This window comes from Prinia subflava, chromosome 1 (assembly GCF_021018805.1).
Source record: "Prinia subflava isolate CZ2003 ecotype Zambia chromosome 1, Cam_Psub_1.2, whole genome shotgun sequence".
NCBI classification, from domain to species: domain Eukaryota; kingdom Metazoa; phylum Chordata; class Aves; order Passeriformes; family Cisticolidae; genus Prinia; species Prinia subflava.
Window position 1 is genome coordinate 123,570,980 of NC_086247.1, and position 17,068 is coordinate 123,588,047.

Genomic DNA, 17,068 nt, shown 5'->3' on the forward strand with positions numbered 1-17,068 from the left:
ACTCAGGGCCAATTTAAGCATATTAGTGGGCTCTCTGTGCCCATTTATCTGCCCTTCACTCCTAAGTCATTGGTGTGTTCTTTGTTTCCCCACACGGAGAGTTGTGTTACGAGAGGGGCTTCAGCAACAGAGAGAACAGTCAGGCCAGGAGGCAGGTGGCAGCCCCTATACTGCAGTGGAGGGTCTGGAGAAAGGAACTACACGGCAGGGTGTTTGTGGCTTGTGAGGGAAATGTTGAAGCAGTCACAGTTAGAAATAGCATCCAGGTAGCAGCAGGCACCTCAGGCAAAGAGGGCTCTGCTTGTGAAAAAGCAACGATAGGTTTTTCTTTAAAATCAGAAAACTGTACTTTGTCAACACCTTGGATAAGCAGAAGAGCTTTGCAAGCTTCTTTTTATTCAGGACAACATTTATTTGCTGTACACAAAGCATACAGGCCTTGAATGCATGTTCAGCCAAAAGATTTGCAGGCAAAGAGAGATAGAATGGGGAGGCAATTGCAGCAGGCAGCTGCAAAGGACCTTTGTTAGGAGGTATGCTATGGATTGACAATTAAAAGAAGTCAAAAAGCATGGGCCTCAAACCACTCCAGTCTCTGAAAATGCCATTTCTACTGGGCCTTACTGAAATGTGATCTTCTACCAGTGCTGTTATTACATTCATTGAGAAGAACTTGGTGGAGCTCAAGGGAAAGAATGAAGCATACTCCTGGTTTCATTCATACAAAACTTGAGCAATCATAGATTGCAAGAAAAAAACAATGAAACCAAATCAGACTTCTAGGTATGCTCTGGATTTCAGCATGAAAATGTGCTTAAGTCTCCCTCAAAGATTTGTGTGAGCACTGACTATTACCAGGAAATAATAAAAGGGAGTGTTTCTGTCTCTCCTATAGGCATTTGTAGTTGCTTTTCATGTCTTTGGACATGCCACACTGTGTCTTGCTTGAAAAACAATGTTTGGGGTTGGTATTCTGCTATTAAACAGGATTTTTTAGAAATAGCTTATTACATGGGTGTGGGAACTACTAATTCCAAATGTATTACATTTCCAAATGAGCTTTGGATCATTGTCAATATAAAACATTTATAGAAATTCTATTCTAGTTAGAAAAAGGTTGTCTCTTAGTTGCCAGCTTTTGTAGCTTCGAGGTTTTGCAAAAAGCACTGAGGAGGGGCTTATTTGGTATAAAATGCTGCTAATATTCATTATGAAAGTTGGATCACAGAAATACAAACCCAATATCCAAAGGTAATGCAATAATCCAAACAAATCACTTTCTTAGTACCTCTTGAGATGCTACTCAACAGCCTCATGCTCTCCAGTCTGCCTAACTCTCTAAAATATTGAACAGTAAAGTATTGAACTTGCTTCTCTTAGATCTAAATATTCATCACAAAGCTGCACTGAACTTCCTCAGGGCTCCTTTCTATCATCCAAGCATATTCCTTTCTAATACTTGGTCTCTCTCCAGACAAAATTTACCTCAGTAAATATAATGTTTTAGGTAGTTGCAGGCAAAGGCAGAATGTTGTGTGTAAATAAGTCCAAACCCAGAGCAGCCTGACTAAGGTTTCAGAACAGCCCACTGGACTGCATGACTGCACCAGTTCAGCTGAAACCTAATTGTGGCAAAATCAACTCATTCTGACGAGCTCTGGACCATGTTCTCAGATTTATACTATATATTTGTTGCTAAATCCACACCTTCTCTCTCAACAGCCATCATTTGTATTCCTACTCTTCTGTTTATCTCTTTCTCAATTCACTCTTTTTTTGGTTTCAGATCCATTTTCCATTACATGCATGTTTCATTTCAGAAAACAGAATTGCATCTCTTTTCCTCATGTCTGTGGTCCATGTCTTGTGTTTGTAGCATTCTGCCCTTATTATCATTTGCAAATCTGTTCTATCTTGCACAGTACATGAATCTCCTTAACCTGCTGACTCCTTCCAGATCATTAACAGATTATTAACAGGGAATTTTAACTCATGAGCTACCCAAGAGCATACCACTCAGCACAAAGGACTTACTGAAATGCATTATATACAGCTGGTTTAATTAGAGCTTTTCTAATGTAGGTGTCTACCGGTTATGCATGATGAATTATATACCTACAATGAATTTTCTTTGTCACTTTGCAACTAAAATGAGATGGAGAAGTACTGCACGAACAGTGAATTGAGCATGGTGTCCCCTTTAAAAACTGCATTTATTTTATGTTAGTGAATCCCAACCATTTGTGGTTCATCTCAAATGAAGGAAAACATTTGTTATTCATTTGTTATTCTAAAGCAAACAGTAGAAGTCAGGAAGCTCCCACTGGCTCAGTAAAATGGCAGGGACCAGAAGATTAGAGAATTTAAGGGATGTGTGCTCAGTTGGATTAAAGCAATTGATGGCACAAAGTTCTCCAGTGAGCAAATGCCCTAAAGCATCTGGGTAGTTAAGGGTCACAGCACAGAAGTGAAGCAATAATGTACCCTCTGTCTCAGAAACAACAAAATAATGTAATTTTTAGCACTGTTCCATGGATCAGTGCCCATGTAGAGCTTTTTAGCATTAAGTGCCTCTGAATCTCAAAGTGAGTACCTTGTAAAGGTCTGCAGAAACAGAATCTGAACAAACTGTTTGCTAGAGCTCCAATTTACCTGTCTGTTCACTGACAAACATCTATTTCATCCAAGCTTCTCTGGAATGAAAAAATTTGGGAATATTTAGGAATCAGAAATGTTTAAATACTTTTAATGGTTTACTTTTTCAAGGCTAAATATGTGGCAGGAACAAAGAAATGTTAAAGAGACAAAAATAAATTCATATATATATATGAATATTAAACACACCATATCAATTTAGAGATAAAACGTTTTCCCACTCTTTTCTCTGAAACAATAACATCTATGACATTAATTAATAATAAAAAATAACCCCAAGCCCCATAACCCACCAACTCAAACTGAGAAACATACTTTGAATTTCAGTGGTCTTTTTTAAAGAAGCTATTGCATTCATATTGGGGATTTGGTGCACAATATCTTCCGGGAGAGGTTCCAGCTGAAAGAATAGAATAGAATAATATAAATAGTCAATAAACCACAGGGACATAAAACAAACTGAAACAATCTAATTCTCAGGAAAAGCTCAGCCCAAGAACTGGTTAATATGTTGCTGGTATCAGTTCTAAATGTATAGTCATGATTTTGTTTTCTGTTTTCCAGCCATGTAATTGAATTCCAAGGGGCTTTTCTATTGGCTGCAAGACTAATCTATGGAGTCTCTGAAGCAGGTGCATGTCTGTGTATTATTCATTAAAAAATGCTAGTTATTTGTGTAATTTTTGTAGGTTCCTCACAAACCAAATTCCACTGCGTCTGTATACGCAGCTGGGCACTCCAAACAAAACCTTGCTGAAGCTGCACTGGAATCAAAGTGTGCACTCTGTTATCTTTATTTTTCTGGTGTTATTTCAGCTAACCATCTTACGCATTTTAAGATTTATAGGGGAAAACCATAAAACACAGCTGCTTTTACTAGCTTAACATTAGTTTCAAATAAAGTGGTAAATTAAAAAAAATTATTATGCAGATTAGCAGTAAATTTCTCTAAGTAAGTTTTTTACAGAATCAACTGCATTTTAATTTCCTAGTTTTAATTGTATATTCTTAGAGTAAAGCTGCACTAGCAGAAAGAAGTGTTCAGTTACCACATAGTTATTTTTGCCCTGCAGTGGATAAATATAAAAAAAGTAAACTGTATTTTGAATGTCACCCACATATGCTTTTCTGTCCACCTTCCACACATTTTCTCCTAGGAAAAAAGGATAAAAAATTGTTTGGGCTAAATGTTTCTCTTTGCACTGCAATAACTATATTCTCCTTGAGCTAGGCTAAGAATAATGAAACTCTTCTGCTTCTCCTCCTAAACTGCCTTGGCTGGGTGTGCAGGCTTACATCCTGAGGAGTAGCAACTGTGTCAAGGTGGACAAAAAAGAGCAATCTCAACACCAGTCTCTCCTCTCTACAGCTAAGCAAGTTCAACCACCACTGACAGAAGACATCTGTACTGCAGACAAAACTCCTTTCTTAAGTATGCCTGGGTCTATTTTAAACTAGGTCAAGTGAAGCCCACCCAAGGAGCTTCCTTTGTGAAGTTAATAGTTCAGTAGCCATCACATACTGTCCTCCAGGTTGCTACCGCTGCATTGCTACTCACCAGCTAGATAAAATCAACTTTGATCCAAGCACACATAGTGGGAAGTAACTGCAGTGTGGATACTCCCTCAGTGGTGCTATTTTAAGCAAGCTTAGCTACAAATCCCCCAAACTTCTGGGATCCTGCCACTACAATCAGCAGTGAATGCCTGTCAGCGATAAAGACATTGCAAATATCACCAGTCCTTTGGAGTCTTGGTAACTAAAATGAATAGGGCTGTTCATGTCATTATTTCCTTAGAAGCCCATATGGGATTGCAGCTGGAAGATTTTCCTCTGGCTAGAAACAATAGCACTATGTTTTGTTTTCAAACAGCATAAATCAGTCCATTCTGCTCAGTGATCGAGCATGCAGAGAAGTGCTGCTTGGACCTGACTGGGTCCCAGCGCTACTTGGTTAACAAAGGGACCAAAGTGCAAAGCAAGATTGTTCCTGCCTAGTATCTATCATGGATTAGCACAAAGACAGCAATTACAATAGAAATAATATTTCAGATACTTTTACAATCCTTGAACCACATCTGTTTTATCATCTTCATCAGTCGCTCTATTTGGTAACTCTTTCAGTTGCCTGTGGGGAAACCACGCATTTATGAAAATACCAACCAACAGATCAATCTTTACAGATTTTAGAGCAATAATCCATATAATAACCTTAATAATGCCTACCTTGAGTTATGCAGAAAAATAGCATTTGCTTTATCACTAGTCATTTTCTGTTTAAAGTTATCATTTGTCCAGGAAGAATACAAAACCCTGAAGTTCTGTTTGGTCATGCTGGGTGTAGGAACACATAAGGGACAGCATGGAGTAGTTTAAGGTTCTGTTTCATCTATTTCCTAACTCCTAAGGCTTTGAAGACCAATTCGCTTCCATGAAACAGAACAAAATAGCTCCAGGCCATAGCAGAAGGAATAACAGTAAAAGGTATGGAATTGCCAGACTGTAGTATGTGAGAGCTGTGGCTTGGTTTGCCCTTTGAGTACAAGATGCTTTAGGCAGACCTTTTGTACTAATTATAAGCAGACCCTTTGTACTAATTCTTAAGATGGGAACAACTGATATAGAGATAGTTAGAGATTGTGGATATTTTGTTGCCCTCCTTAAAGCTGGATTTTTCCAAACCCAAAACCCAAAAGGTTTGATTTTCCCTAATATATCAAAACCATCTTTTTATTTATCAGTACAGATTTTTTTTTTTTTAACAACTAGGCTGCATTTGAATATCTAGGCATATGAGGTGAATATTTAGAAATGACAGATGTGTTTTTAGAAATCAGCATAAGATGATGAATAATTAAAAGAAGAAAAAAGGTAAAACATCCAACACCTATCCCAATCATTACTACATCTGTTAGCACTGCTAACAGTTTTGTAGGTGATGGGAGTATAATGGGCATGTTTGATCATTTTCTTAAATCTTTTTTTCCATAAAACTTTCCTTTTATATTCCAAGCTTGTCTGAGGCAGGCTCCTAAGCCTTTCTGTCTCCTCATCCTTAAGTACAGCCCAACAGACCTTGGACCCTCTTTTATCAAGGAAATTTTATCAAGTTCCACAAGTGAGTTCATTACATCATATATCCTGCATAGCCAAAAATGAAGTTCCATTACAAAATCACTGCAGACATCAAGCCAGTGGTTTATGGCAGCTTTTTCTACACCCTTTGAAATGAGACTGCATTCAAAAGGAGGATTCTGTTGGCAGTAATCTATAGTTGCATACAACGGTATAGACATAGAGGTGTCCCTGGAAAATGTCAGCAGTTAGACCCAACACTGAACAAAAGAAATTACTCTACACCTTTTATATATGGCACCATCACCTTCCCTCCTACACTTACTGGCATTCAGATCATAAAGCCTATTAAATCTGGAGGCTAACAGAAAAGAAGCTGAAAAGAGCACTGGAAATACACCTCCAGGAAAGAAATCTCTCAGAGAAGAGCAGCTCAAGTCTGCAGAAATAACCAAACCACTGGAGAGACAGTTTGGACCAGACACAAAGGATCACATTTTCAAAGGTTTTACATGGCTGAATTGGGCTTTTGTGTCCAAAGTAGATTAACGTAGAAACAGTCCACTAATCATTTTCAAATTTTCAACGTAAACAGGCAAAAAATCACTTGGTATACCAAAATCTGCCGGAAGCATATCAAAAAATGTTTGAAGAAGGAATTGATGATGGAAATTTCATGTGCCCAGAAAGGGATCTGAATTGATCCTTGGGAACGTGGAGAGAATCTGAAACTACAGCAGTCTGGATTGAGCTGAAAATTCAAGCAATATCCATGTTGTCTTTAGCACTGTCATGTTTTAAAGTACCATGATTAGCTTCGCTGAAGAATGTTGTGGAGTGCAGTTAGAGATTACTGACAAGTGAGGCAAGTGTAAGAAGTAGGTAAGGAGCAGAGAGTCTGCCAGAAGCAGAGGAAGGGGAGGAGGCAAGCAGGCTCCTCAGGGATGCCAGGGCTGCAGGAGGAAGGAACACAACCCCCCTTTCTTTGTTAAACTATGTAAAAATCCTATCAGCAGAAAGACTGAGCTTTGTGGCTCTTAATGTTGTCTGTGATTACAGAGGAGTAAATTCAAACATCTCACAGGTCCTCTTATATATTATTATATTAGAAATTTTCTCAGAGTTTCTGCACTCTCTATTTACATATAAGCACTTCAGGCAGGTATTTTTGTGAGAAAGGGTTACAATGCAGTAAATAAATAAAACAGATTTCATCCAGAATAAGTTCAAAGACACACAGGGTCATTAGGATCATTAGCACCTGCCAGTCCCTGAAAACCAAGCAATACCTTGGAATCAGAACATTCTCTGTTTCCTTGGCCAAACCACTTCCTGAGTAGCACTGCCCACCTTGGGAACTTTGATGTCACTATGCTGACCTCTGGCACACACATTGATCCAGTTTCCTATCCCATCCAGATGTCTATTTCTAGACTCTGGGTTTATACAAGCAGTAGTAGACAGGTGGTTTAGACTTGGTGTTCATTATTTTCTAGTATTAGAGTCAGATTAACAATGAAGATGTGAGATTGTGAGCAAGTTTAACATGCAATTTAAAATTGGTCTCAGGCTATATTTACTCCCATGAATATTTCCATTTTTGTAGAGAGAAATGCTTACCTGTTTTGGTAAATAACCCCTTTTAACACTGACTTGGCAGAGCTCACTGCCCAGCTGGCAAGCAGCCCCAGATTGACACTGAATTCCACAAAGGAGAAAATGCCAACGTTTCATCATCAGCAGGAAAGCTGCAGAGTGCAAGCTTTCCACTTAAATTACCATCCCCTCCTAAATGCCAGCTCAACAGATTGCAAGAAAGAAGCACATACTTCACACTCTGCAAGAAAATTGTCCGGTGTAAGTTTTCAAGCATGCTTGGGAGCCAACCAATCACAATGTTTTGTCAAATTCTGCTTCAGACTGAAATTCAAGCCAGAAGAATATTTACTAGAAGATGTTAAATTTAGTCACTTAAAAATGTTTTTACACTTGGGGCCAAATTCAGCCTTGGCTGCCACAGTCAATGAGAGCAGACGTGCATCTTCTCTGCGCCTTTGTTGCAGGGTCCCGCTGGGCAGAGGCACTGTGGACTGCATTTCTCTGCTTCCTCTGTGCAAAGAAGAGCATGACCCCATCTGTGACTAATTATCACTCGTTACAGACCACAGGAAACTGCTGTGCCACGGGGAGCTAAGAGACACTGCCCAAACCTGTAGGCAGATCACAGGGACCATGATGTTAGACTGACTTCTGTGTCCCATGGAGGTACCACACCTGTCTGCTTTAAAAGGGTTGAAGGAAGAGCTAAATCCTTAGGTTTTGACTCAAAGAGTTTTGTGCTTAAAAGAAAACTTCCCTACTCTCTCTGGCTTCAGATGAACTCCTATATGAAGGTAGTTATGTTGGAAATAAAACATAGGATTTAGCATACTGGACTCAAAGAAAGCCCATGCCCAAGGATTTTTTAAATCCAAGTAATGCCTCTTCAGAAATAATGTGCAGGAAAGAAAGCACAACACATACCCTTACTTGTCTAGAGCAGCATTACTCACCACCACCAGAGACCAAAAGTCATAGCAGAGCTCTTTATAGCACCAGAACTAGGATGGGAAAAATAGAGTGGAATTTCCATACTCCACAATGAAGATTTTTTTAGGGAAAAACTCAATATTCAACCCAATTTTCACAGTCTTCTTGGAATAAAATATAAATCCCAATATTCAATGGTTTTCTTAATTGAAGTCATATGTATATCCATATACACTTTAAAAATGAGTTTTTAAATCTATGTAATCAATGTGTGAAAAACTGTAGAATCTTTTAAAGAGTGTCACAATAGGTGAAAGAATTTAATTTTCAGCATGCATATCATAATCTCAGACAGGCTTAAAAGCAATGATTCTTTTGGAACTGTCTGAATCCATCTTTTCCTTTGTTTTGACAGATGCTCTTTTAACAGGCCAGTTATCAAATCATGTTGAGAAAATTCAGGGATATTTTAAGGCAACTGATTGTCATCTTGCCTTTTCACCTTCCAGAAGGTTTTCCATGTTTACATTTTGGATTTCAAGGGAATCCAGCTGCTTAATCTCTTCTCACCTCTTAGGAAGATTTCCTTCCAAGGAGATAACCTACTAGTGCTTCTAATTAGGTCTGCAAATGGTCAAATGGAATTTTCTCAAAGTGACATGGAAACTTTCTGCTTGTAAACAGAATCACAGAGAGGAAAACCTAAGATATCAAAATATTTTAAAAGTCATTTTACATGTAAACTTTCTAATTAAAAATTGATCTTTATAAAGTTTATCCTTAATTCTATAATTTTCTTCTTAGTTTGTTTATTATTTACAAAGGTATTCACAAACCAAACCAAACTGAGCCATTTCAGATACCATAGGGTGTCTTGCCTTCTTTCCAGCTGCTGTCAGAAAGGATGTGAATCTCCTCAAAATTCTCTGTTACTTATAGCACTGCTTCCATGATCAAATTATTTAAAGATTAATTTGATAGAGTATTATTTTCCTAGTGTCTTCATTTACTTTTTTCTAAGAGAAGAGTAAGAAGTTGTCTTACTAAACCAATCACTAAGCTATAAGCCATGTATAAATTAAAATGTATCTATTTTGGATCTTAATCTGTTTTCCATCTTGATTCTTTGAGAGAAACTAAGAGAAGAAGGCATTTTGCATTTGTAAATTTAATGCTACCTCTTAGGTATATCAGACCAGCACTCCCTCAAAGTTGAAAGTTGTAAGTCGTGGCTAGTTTTAGAATTTTTTTTAAGTGTTATTCTGTTGGTAATAGGACACATGAAGCAGTGAATTTCTGTATTGAAAAGTCCTGGCCAAAAACAACAAAAGAAAAGAAAAAGTTTTTAAAAAGCTCTGCAAAATGTTTATGAATTCTAATCCTCAGCACATGAATAAATACATCTGACAAACTGCAGGGTACCTCAAAAAGGCCTTTCCCAACCTTTATAATTTGAGTTCAAGTACATGTGTGGTGTTTAGAACTGAAGTTAATCTTGCCAATGTTTTTAAATTAGGGGTGCAGCATATACCATTATTTGTAAAAGTGAAATGCAGATAATAAGTTATAATTGTCCTATTAATCACCTGTAAAGAATTGCATTCAGAGAATAATCCATCCTCAAATTATAGTAATTGGTTGTTTAAAGAAAAAAAAAAATTCTGTCCTTGGCAGAACACGCTGGGAGTTCACTGTGCAAGTTCATGAATAGTATGCTGAAATCAAGCAGTGTATATATATGCTGGGGGCCATGTGGTGTGTATTGCTATAAATCTATTTCTAACTGCCAACTAGGTATCAGACTTTCTCATTAGTGTCTGCTCCATGGCAACACCTCTACTTATTCTTTTAAGCCAATGTCGGTTTTTCATGGTACTCTTGGTAGCAACATCTTCTCTGGAATGCTTTTCTCCACAGCCATAGCCTATTTTGTCTTTGAAATTCTGCTGTACCAAACCACTTGATGTACATCCCAGAAGACAATGTTGTTAGCAAGGGGACACGAGAAAACTACTTATTGCCTGAGATGTTTCAAGTTATTAAGGACCATGTTCTTTTACAAGCAAATTAAAAATGACTGCATGCTGGTTTTTGTATTTGTTCTCATTCAGTGATAATAGAAATAGTAGTTGGGTTTGATACAGTGGTAAAACAAAATAAGGGAGTTTCCATAAATGGGTAGCACCACCAAATGGTCATAACTGGATAGAGGGATCTAGGCACCTACACAGAGGAGGATACCTCACAACATCAGCACAGAACCATTCACATTAGTCCCACAAGGGTGCAAACTTCAGGGAATGGGTTTAGAAATGCTATGAAAAGCCACTGGTGCTGTAAGTAATTATCACAGGGAAGATGACAACAGAAATATCCATGAGAGTGCCCTGGAATGGCAGCTGATAGGAAGGCAATGCTGCATTCACTAAGATTGTCAAATGCCTCAAGCTGGGTTTTGTAAACCATATTTCAGTACCTAAATAAAAGAACTAACACTGAGCTGAGCAGCTTTTTAACTAGCATATACCACCATGCTGGAAAACTTCCTTTATGGAGTATGTCAAAGGTGACAGTAGATAAAACCCATTGAAACCTTTCTCTTTTTTTCTGGTGCCTGTTTTACATTTCTGAGAATATTTTTGGAAAAGCTAACACTTTATTCATTGTATGTGTAATGTAAAATATAATAAGCATTGTTGATGTGTCATAAAGATGAAAAGCAAAGGTTTAAAAGAACACTTAGAAAATTGTTATACCAAACATCCATCAGAAGACACGTTACTTCACCTTATTCACATAGGTAGGAAGCCTTGAAGTGGAAGGGAATTGGCAGACTTGCCTGCAATTTGGCACTAACACATTTGATTGGAAAGATTATATAGCTATTAAGACTTCCCCTGAGGGGGAAACAAAGTAGCACACTCCACTTTATAACAAGATCTTGCAAAATTCACAATTTATAGCAAAGGTTTTTGTCCCTTCATAAATTATTTTCACTGCACCTTCATCAATTTTTTTCCTTCTCACTGTATTTATAGGATAAAAGATATTTTTTTAATGGATAGCAGAAAAATTTTCACTAATAGTAATCCTTATCTTGCATTTGTGTACACAAATTGCACATACTCATATTTACTTAGTCGTATAGTCTCCTTTCAAAAGTTATTAATATGTACAGTGTTCAATAACTCTTGGAAACTGCATTTCAACTGCATAAAAATCAACCCAAATCTTCATTTATAGTTTTTTTTAATCCTGTACGCATTTTTATTAATGTTTCAGAAGTGTCAAAATACTGCAAAATATGTGCCTTTACAATACCCAGTTTCGAAGATTACCAGTTACCTTGAAAAAGACAGGTTTTTTCATGATAGATGGGTAAATGGTCCATTCCTAGTAGATGATATGCACACCAATAACTACTAGTGATGTCAGGTCTGGTATCCAGCATATCACTAAAAGCAATTTGGAGGTTTTAAATATTAGTCAGAACTGGGAATAATTTAGGCATACACCAACAAATTTGTATAATCATCTAATTTAGAGCTGTTTATGCAAACCAGATCTGTTCATTTTTAAGACATGTTCAGATTCCATGCTTTTTATACCAAATGGAAAAGGGACTGGCACCATTGTTACTAAAAGAATACCGAAGATAGCAGCTTCAGCAAGCTTTTCTGATGTTCTCCACCTGCCGTGGTCTCTGTTTTACCTCGTTTCCTAGCAGGGCATTTATGCAGGCCTCAGAGGCGTCGCAGATGGCGGTAAGGTCGTGTCCTCCCTCCAGCGCCAGCACCACGCGGCCGCCCGCCAGCTTCAGCAGCTGCTTGGTTAGATGACCAAAGCCTGCCATGCAAACACAGAGGTGAAAATAATCAAAGCAGAACAGACATTGCAGGCGTGTTTCACATCTGCTGCATGAGAATGCAGAAAGCTTTGGAAAACTCTACAGGCAGTATAGGATATATTAGTTCTTTATCCTATTTCTGACCATGGCCCACACCAGATGATTTGGAGTTAGGATATGGAATTTTTTATGAGGCACATCTGAGATAATGTCCCTTGTGCTGATCCCTCATTGTTAGAGATTAGGTGAAACATGAGGATGTCTCTTCTTACCTCTGTTAACCATTATCACCCTGGATTCTCTTCCTATTTGCATATAGGAAGAGCATATGGCCATGTTATTTAGAGAGATCTGGCATAACCCTGGTCACTTATGGCATTGATATGACAAATAATATTTGTAGTTAAATGACAGTGCTATAATTAAAAATAATTGTGTTTTCAAAGTGGGATGATAAAGGGTTTTTTTAATTTAAAAATTACTTCTTCCTCTATATTTGAGGTTTGAGAATAATATAAAATCATGGACTGAGAGATAGTGGAAACATATGTTACTTCTTAGGTCCATCTTGAAATGTTTTTAGAAGCAGCACTAACAACTTTAATTCAAGGGTTTGGTATAGGTCAAAACTGTCTAGAACTTTGTAGCTATCTCTACCAGTATTACTCACTCCTGACCAAGAGTATTCTAAGAAACTCTGCGCCACAGCCAAATATGATGGTACTTCATTTTCTGTGGTGATCTATAACTACACAGACATTACCACAAAGTTTTCATCTGTGATTCAAATAAGGTAATTTATTGATTTTTTTAATGAGAAGAAAAATAGTATGAAATATGTCAATTTGGAGTGAAGAGTTTTGGAAGAATTTTTGTGGTAGTTTCCTAGGACAGCTATTGTTTTTGTTTAATCTCTTTCAAGTAAGAAATGATAAATAAAGATTTGAAACTATTGACATTAAATAAACATCACATCTTGTTCTTAACTTTTCCACTTGATCTGTACTAGTTGCTCCATTGATGGTCATCACTACTCATTCCACTGCATTTCATTTCCTTAAATAAAGCATTAGAAGGTACCTGCTAGACCTTGGAGTTCTATAAAGACAGGAAAATCATCATCTTTTTAGTATGTTCCAGTAAAGAAGAAGACCAAAAATTAAAACTGTGAAAATTACCAGCATATTTTCCAGAGAAATTTTCCAAACTCATGGGTAGTTCTGTTTTACTGAACAGTTTCTGTCTTACATCTTAGGCTGTAAAATGGACATCTTTGTTAAGTACATGTCCAACTGTTTTTAGAATAGGAACTTTAATTATATCAAATCTGGATTAGCTGTACAAACATAAAAATCCAAAAACAACAAAACTCTTCTACTTGTCACTTAACATATAGATGATCATAGAAACACTTGAGGTGAAATACTGTTTCCTTGAGCCACTGCCCAATCTTCTGTACCCTAAAAGTACTGCAGTTTTGATTCTAGCAAAGTAACTACACTGTGGTTCAAATAACATAAAGGGCTAAATAATAATAAAATCTTAACTCCTATTTAAACTCAACCTTTCCTCATGAAAAAAACCAAAACAACAGCAGTAACAACAACAACCAAACAAAAAAACACCCCCAAACCCCCTCCTCCCCTCCTCTCTACAAAAGATCAAATTTAGACAGGATAATAAAAGTGAAGGAAGGAGTGGAATGAGGGTAACCTTTGATCTTTAGCCAATTTCTGCTGTCTTTTACCTACAGAAATGGTTTCTGTCTGCATGATACACATGAGATCTTTGGGTCCATAAGAAGAGGGTGCCAACAGTGCAAAGTGAGTCAAAGATAGAACATTTACAGGAAATGAAGAAGAACAAACAGGCGCAGGCTCCCCCATCTATAATTCACCCTTTGAGTGTGTGAAGAATCCAAAAGCACTTTTAAGATTACATTATCCTTTGTGTTATACAGACTCTGTGAAGGGAAAGCTCTACCACTTTTCCCCTGCACACTGGGGAATTTTGTATGGCTGCAAATACTGCTATCTCCACATCATAATCTTCTGAGGTTTGTAGGGCAATAAATTTAAAGACTTTTGCTATGCCTTTTCTTCATTTAGTCAACCATACATAATATAACCTATCATCATTGTTGCAATATTAGTTTGTCTGCTCAGTTTCCTGATGATTTTCCTAGTATCAGTGCTGTAATAATCAGCCCTGACTGAATCAGGTTACAAGGAGCTACACAGAAAGCATCTTTCCCAACAGGGATCACAGTAACAGGATAAACTGTTTCCAAACCCAGTTAACATGATGGGGCTTTTCTTCAGTATAATTACCTTGAGAAAGTAAAAGTGATTTGCTAGAAAGTGAAGAAATAATTTTAGTTAACAGTATCAACATCACCAGTGACTGAATGAGTTACGGAAATTCTTAACAAAGAAACTTGGATCCCGTGTCACTGCAGCAACCTAGGAAAGATGTTAGCCTCCTCAAGGAAATCTGCTGGAGTGCAGAAGTCAGAAAATGGAAAGAAAGGAATCCCAGTCAAGTAATAGTTTTAAGATGGACTGTAGTTCAAGCCAAAATTAATGAAAACAAGAAGAAAATAGCAACAAACACCATTAAAAAATCCGTCATCTCCCCTGATATAAGGAGCTCAAGAACTGGCCAACTTGAGGTGAGAAAGGAGTCAGACAAGCATTTTGAATCCTGGGCCTTCCAGCTCACATGAATATCAGAAGCAGTTCTTGGCCCTTCTACTGCACCTGCTGAAATCTTGTAAATGTGCTCAGTGATTTTGCATTTCAGAGAAGTGCAGCATTTTTTTAAATTAGGCTCATACAGTGTGCCAGGAAATTGTGAGAATGGTTTTGTGCCAACTATTATTCTCATAATTTCTGTAATTTAAACATTAAAATGACTTGCTTCATCCACAGGTCCAGCAATTGGGTTTCATGGGTAGAACTTGCAAAAGCATTTAATATTCATTTGCTATCATCCCATTAAATATTATTATTAACCCTTGATTTCCACAAGAAACAAAACACTACTAAATAATTTTGAAATTCCTACTCACCAAGTGTTTTATATTTTCTTCACAAAAAAAATGGGGGTGCACAATGTACATCCAAGCAGAGAAGACTAGATTAAGACTGTAACCATTATAAACCATCTTATGCATTGGAGAGATAAGCTGTTTATGAGATGTTATTTGCCAAACTTTGAAGTAAAAATACAAAATCTCAAAACAAAAATATAACGTGTAATTTTTAATTACACATTTTCCCCTCCTGCAGTATTATTATAGAAGGATATACAATATTCAGACTTTTGTAAGAAATTATTCTAGTGTAGGAAAGTGGAAAGAGAGAAAATTATTGTTGTATTATACTAATGAGCAAGCATTCAGGCTGTTATTGAAAGACACAGTGTGCTGATCACTTGAATTACCATTTAAGGAAGTAATTCATCTTTTAGTGGCCTGATGGACCAATGCCTCAGTAAGGATCCTGTATTTTTTTCCTGTTTGTAACAGATAACCTCTCCTCACACTCTTTTTAGTTCTGCTAAGCAGCAAGGAATGGCATGGGTGAGGTTTCTGAAGCCTCATTTGACTAAAGTCAGTGGAACACCTGGACTACACTCAGACTTACTGAAAACCAAAAAGACGTACAAAAATCCTATAAAAAGGGAATGCAGAGTTATTAGAGTTTTCTTTCATTGTTTTTGAGGTATCTTTGCTCTGATAACCTGAAATGGCCAGTGGTAAACAGAAGGCAGGTAAAACACCTCTTATCCAGGTCAGTCCCCCTCTGGCTGGCTCATTACACAACCATGTGTTGTGTTATGAGTGGTGGAAGTAAAGCTAACCAGTCAGAGTTCGTATGGACAACCTCCCATTTTGCAAAATAAGCATTTGAGGATGAAGACAACTTGTGAATGTCATTCTTTTTGCATCCTTTCCTCAGCAGACAGGGAAAGGAACCATATGGATGGGGGGAAGTCCCAGCCAGCATTGTAGCACTCCTTGTTTGCATAAACAGTCATATATGCAACTCAATTTGCTTGCCAGCAAATGTGGAAACATCCAGTTAGTGGGGACTAAACCTGCCTCAGCAGAAAAGAGACTCCTTTCCTCTCCCCCACTGTGCATAAGGAGAGCAGATGTCTCCTGTGCAGTCATTTCTTGGGTGATGGCAAGCTGAACAAAGCCGTGGTGCTGGCCCTTGCTCATTGGAAACGGCTGGTGAAGGAACAAGGACACGTCAACAATCAAAAGGCTGGAGAAGCTTTAGAGTTATGGAGAAAGCATCAGCTTTTTCAGCCTCAGCAGCAGGGCCCCAACAGCTCTTTTGGCTTCAGTGTCTTAAAAGCTACAACCCAACCCTAAATTACAGGCAGAGCTCTGGTGAGCTCCTCTGGATACTCAGAGCAGCCTGGAGAGGAATACATGCAAAACACAAAACCTCCACAGTCTCTGTCCTGGACCTCCAAGCATGTATTTAACTATTATTTACTATTTAATCATGTCATTACTCTCTAATTTACTTGACAATGTGTTTTCCTCTCATTAAAACTGTTGCAATGATCGCTGCCAAAATTCAACCCACCAGTGTTCCGTGCTCCTTCCCTGTGGTTCCTTCGTGACTATTTGATTAATTTTCATTGATATTCTTCCAACAATAGCATCTAAAATTAACTGGGTCAGTTTTTACATAACTTCCTGAGTCACCAGGCTACGTGTCCTAAATAAATATGTCCATACAGGAGTCAAATTATAATTTACCCTTCCAGCACCAGCAAGGGCTGGGACATTTTACAAAACTTGGGTTCTATGATAAGAGAACATATTTTATTCTCAGCTCTTAATTCAGGACCTTTTTTTCAATCAAAACTTCATTTGGATGAAGTCAGAGACTTGACTCAGTTGGCAGGATGTGGCCTTGAGTGAGGGGGAAAGGAGATTTT

The 17,068-nt window shown here is 37.7% G+C and overlaps 1 protein-coding gene across 1 annotated transcript in view; it reads right to left on the bottom strand.

The window, feature by feature from the left end:
- Window positions 1–17,068, bottom strand: part of HDAC9 (histone deacetylase 9) — a 278,167-nt gene that overhangs the window by 17,777 nt on the left and 243,322 nt on the right. The window contains exons 23-24 of the mRNA XM_063411127.1: window positions 11,972–12,105; window positions 2,971–3,055 (exon numbers count right to left, since the gene is read on the bottom strand). Of these exons, the coding sequence (XP_063267197.1) occupies window positions 2,971–3,055; window positions 11,972–12,105 (219 nt within the window). The remainder of the gene's footprint in view (window positions 1–2,970; window positions 3,056–11,971; window positions 12,106–17,068) is intronic.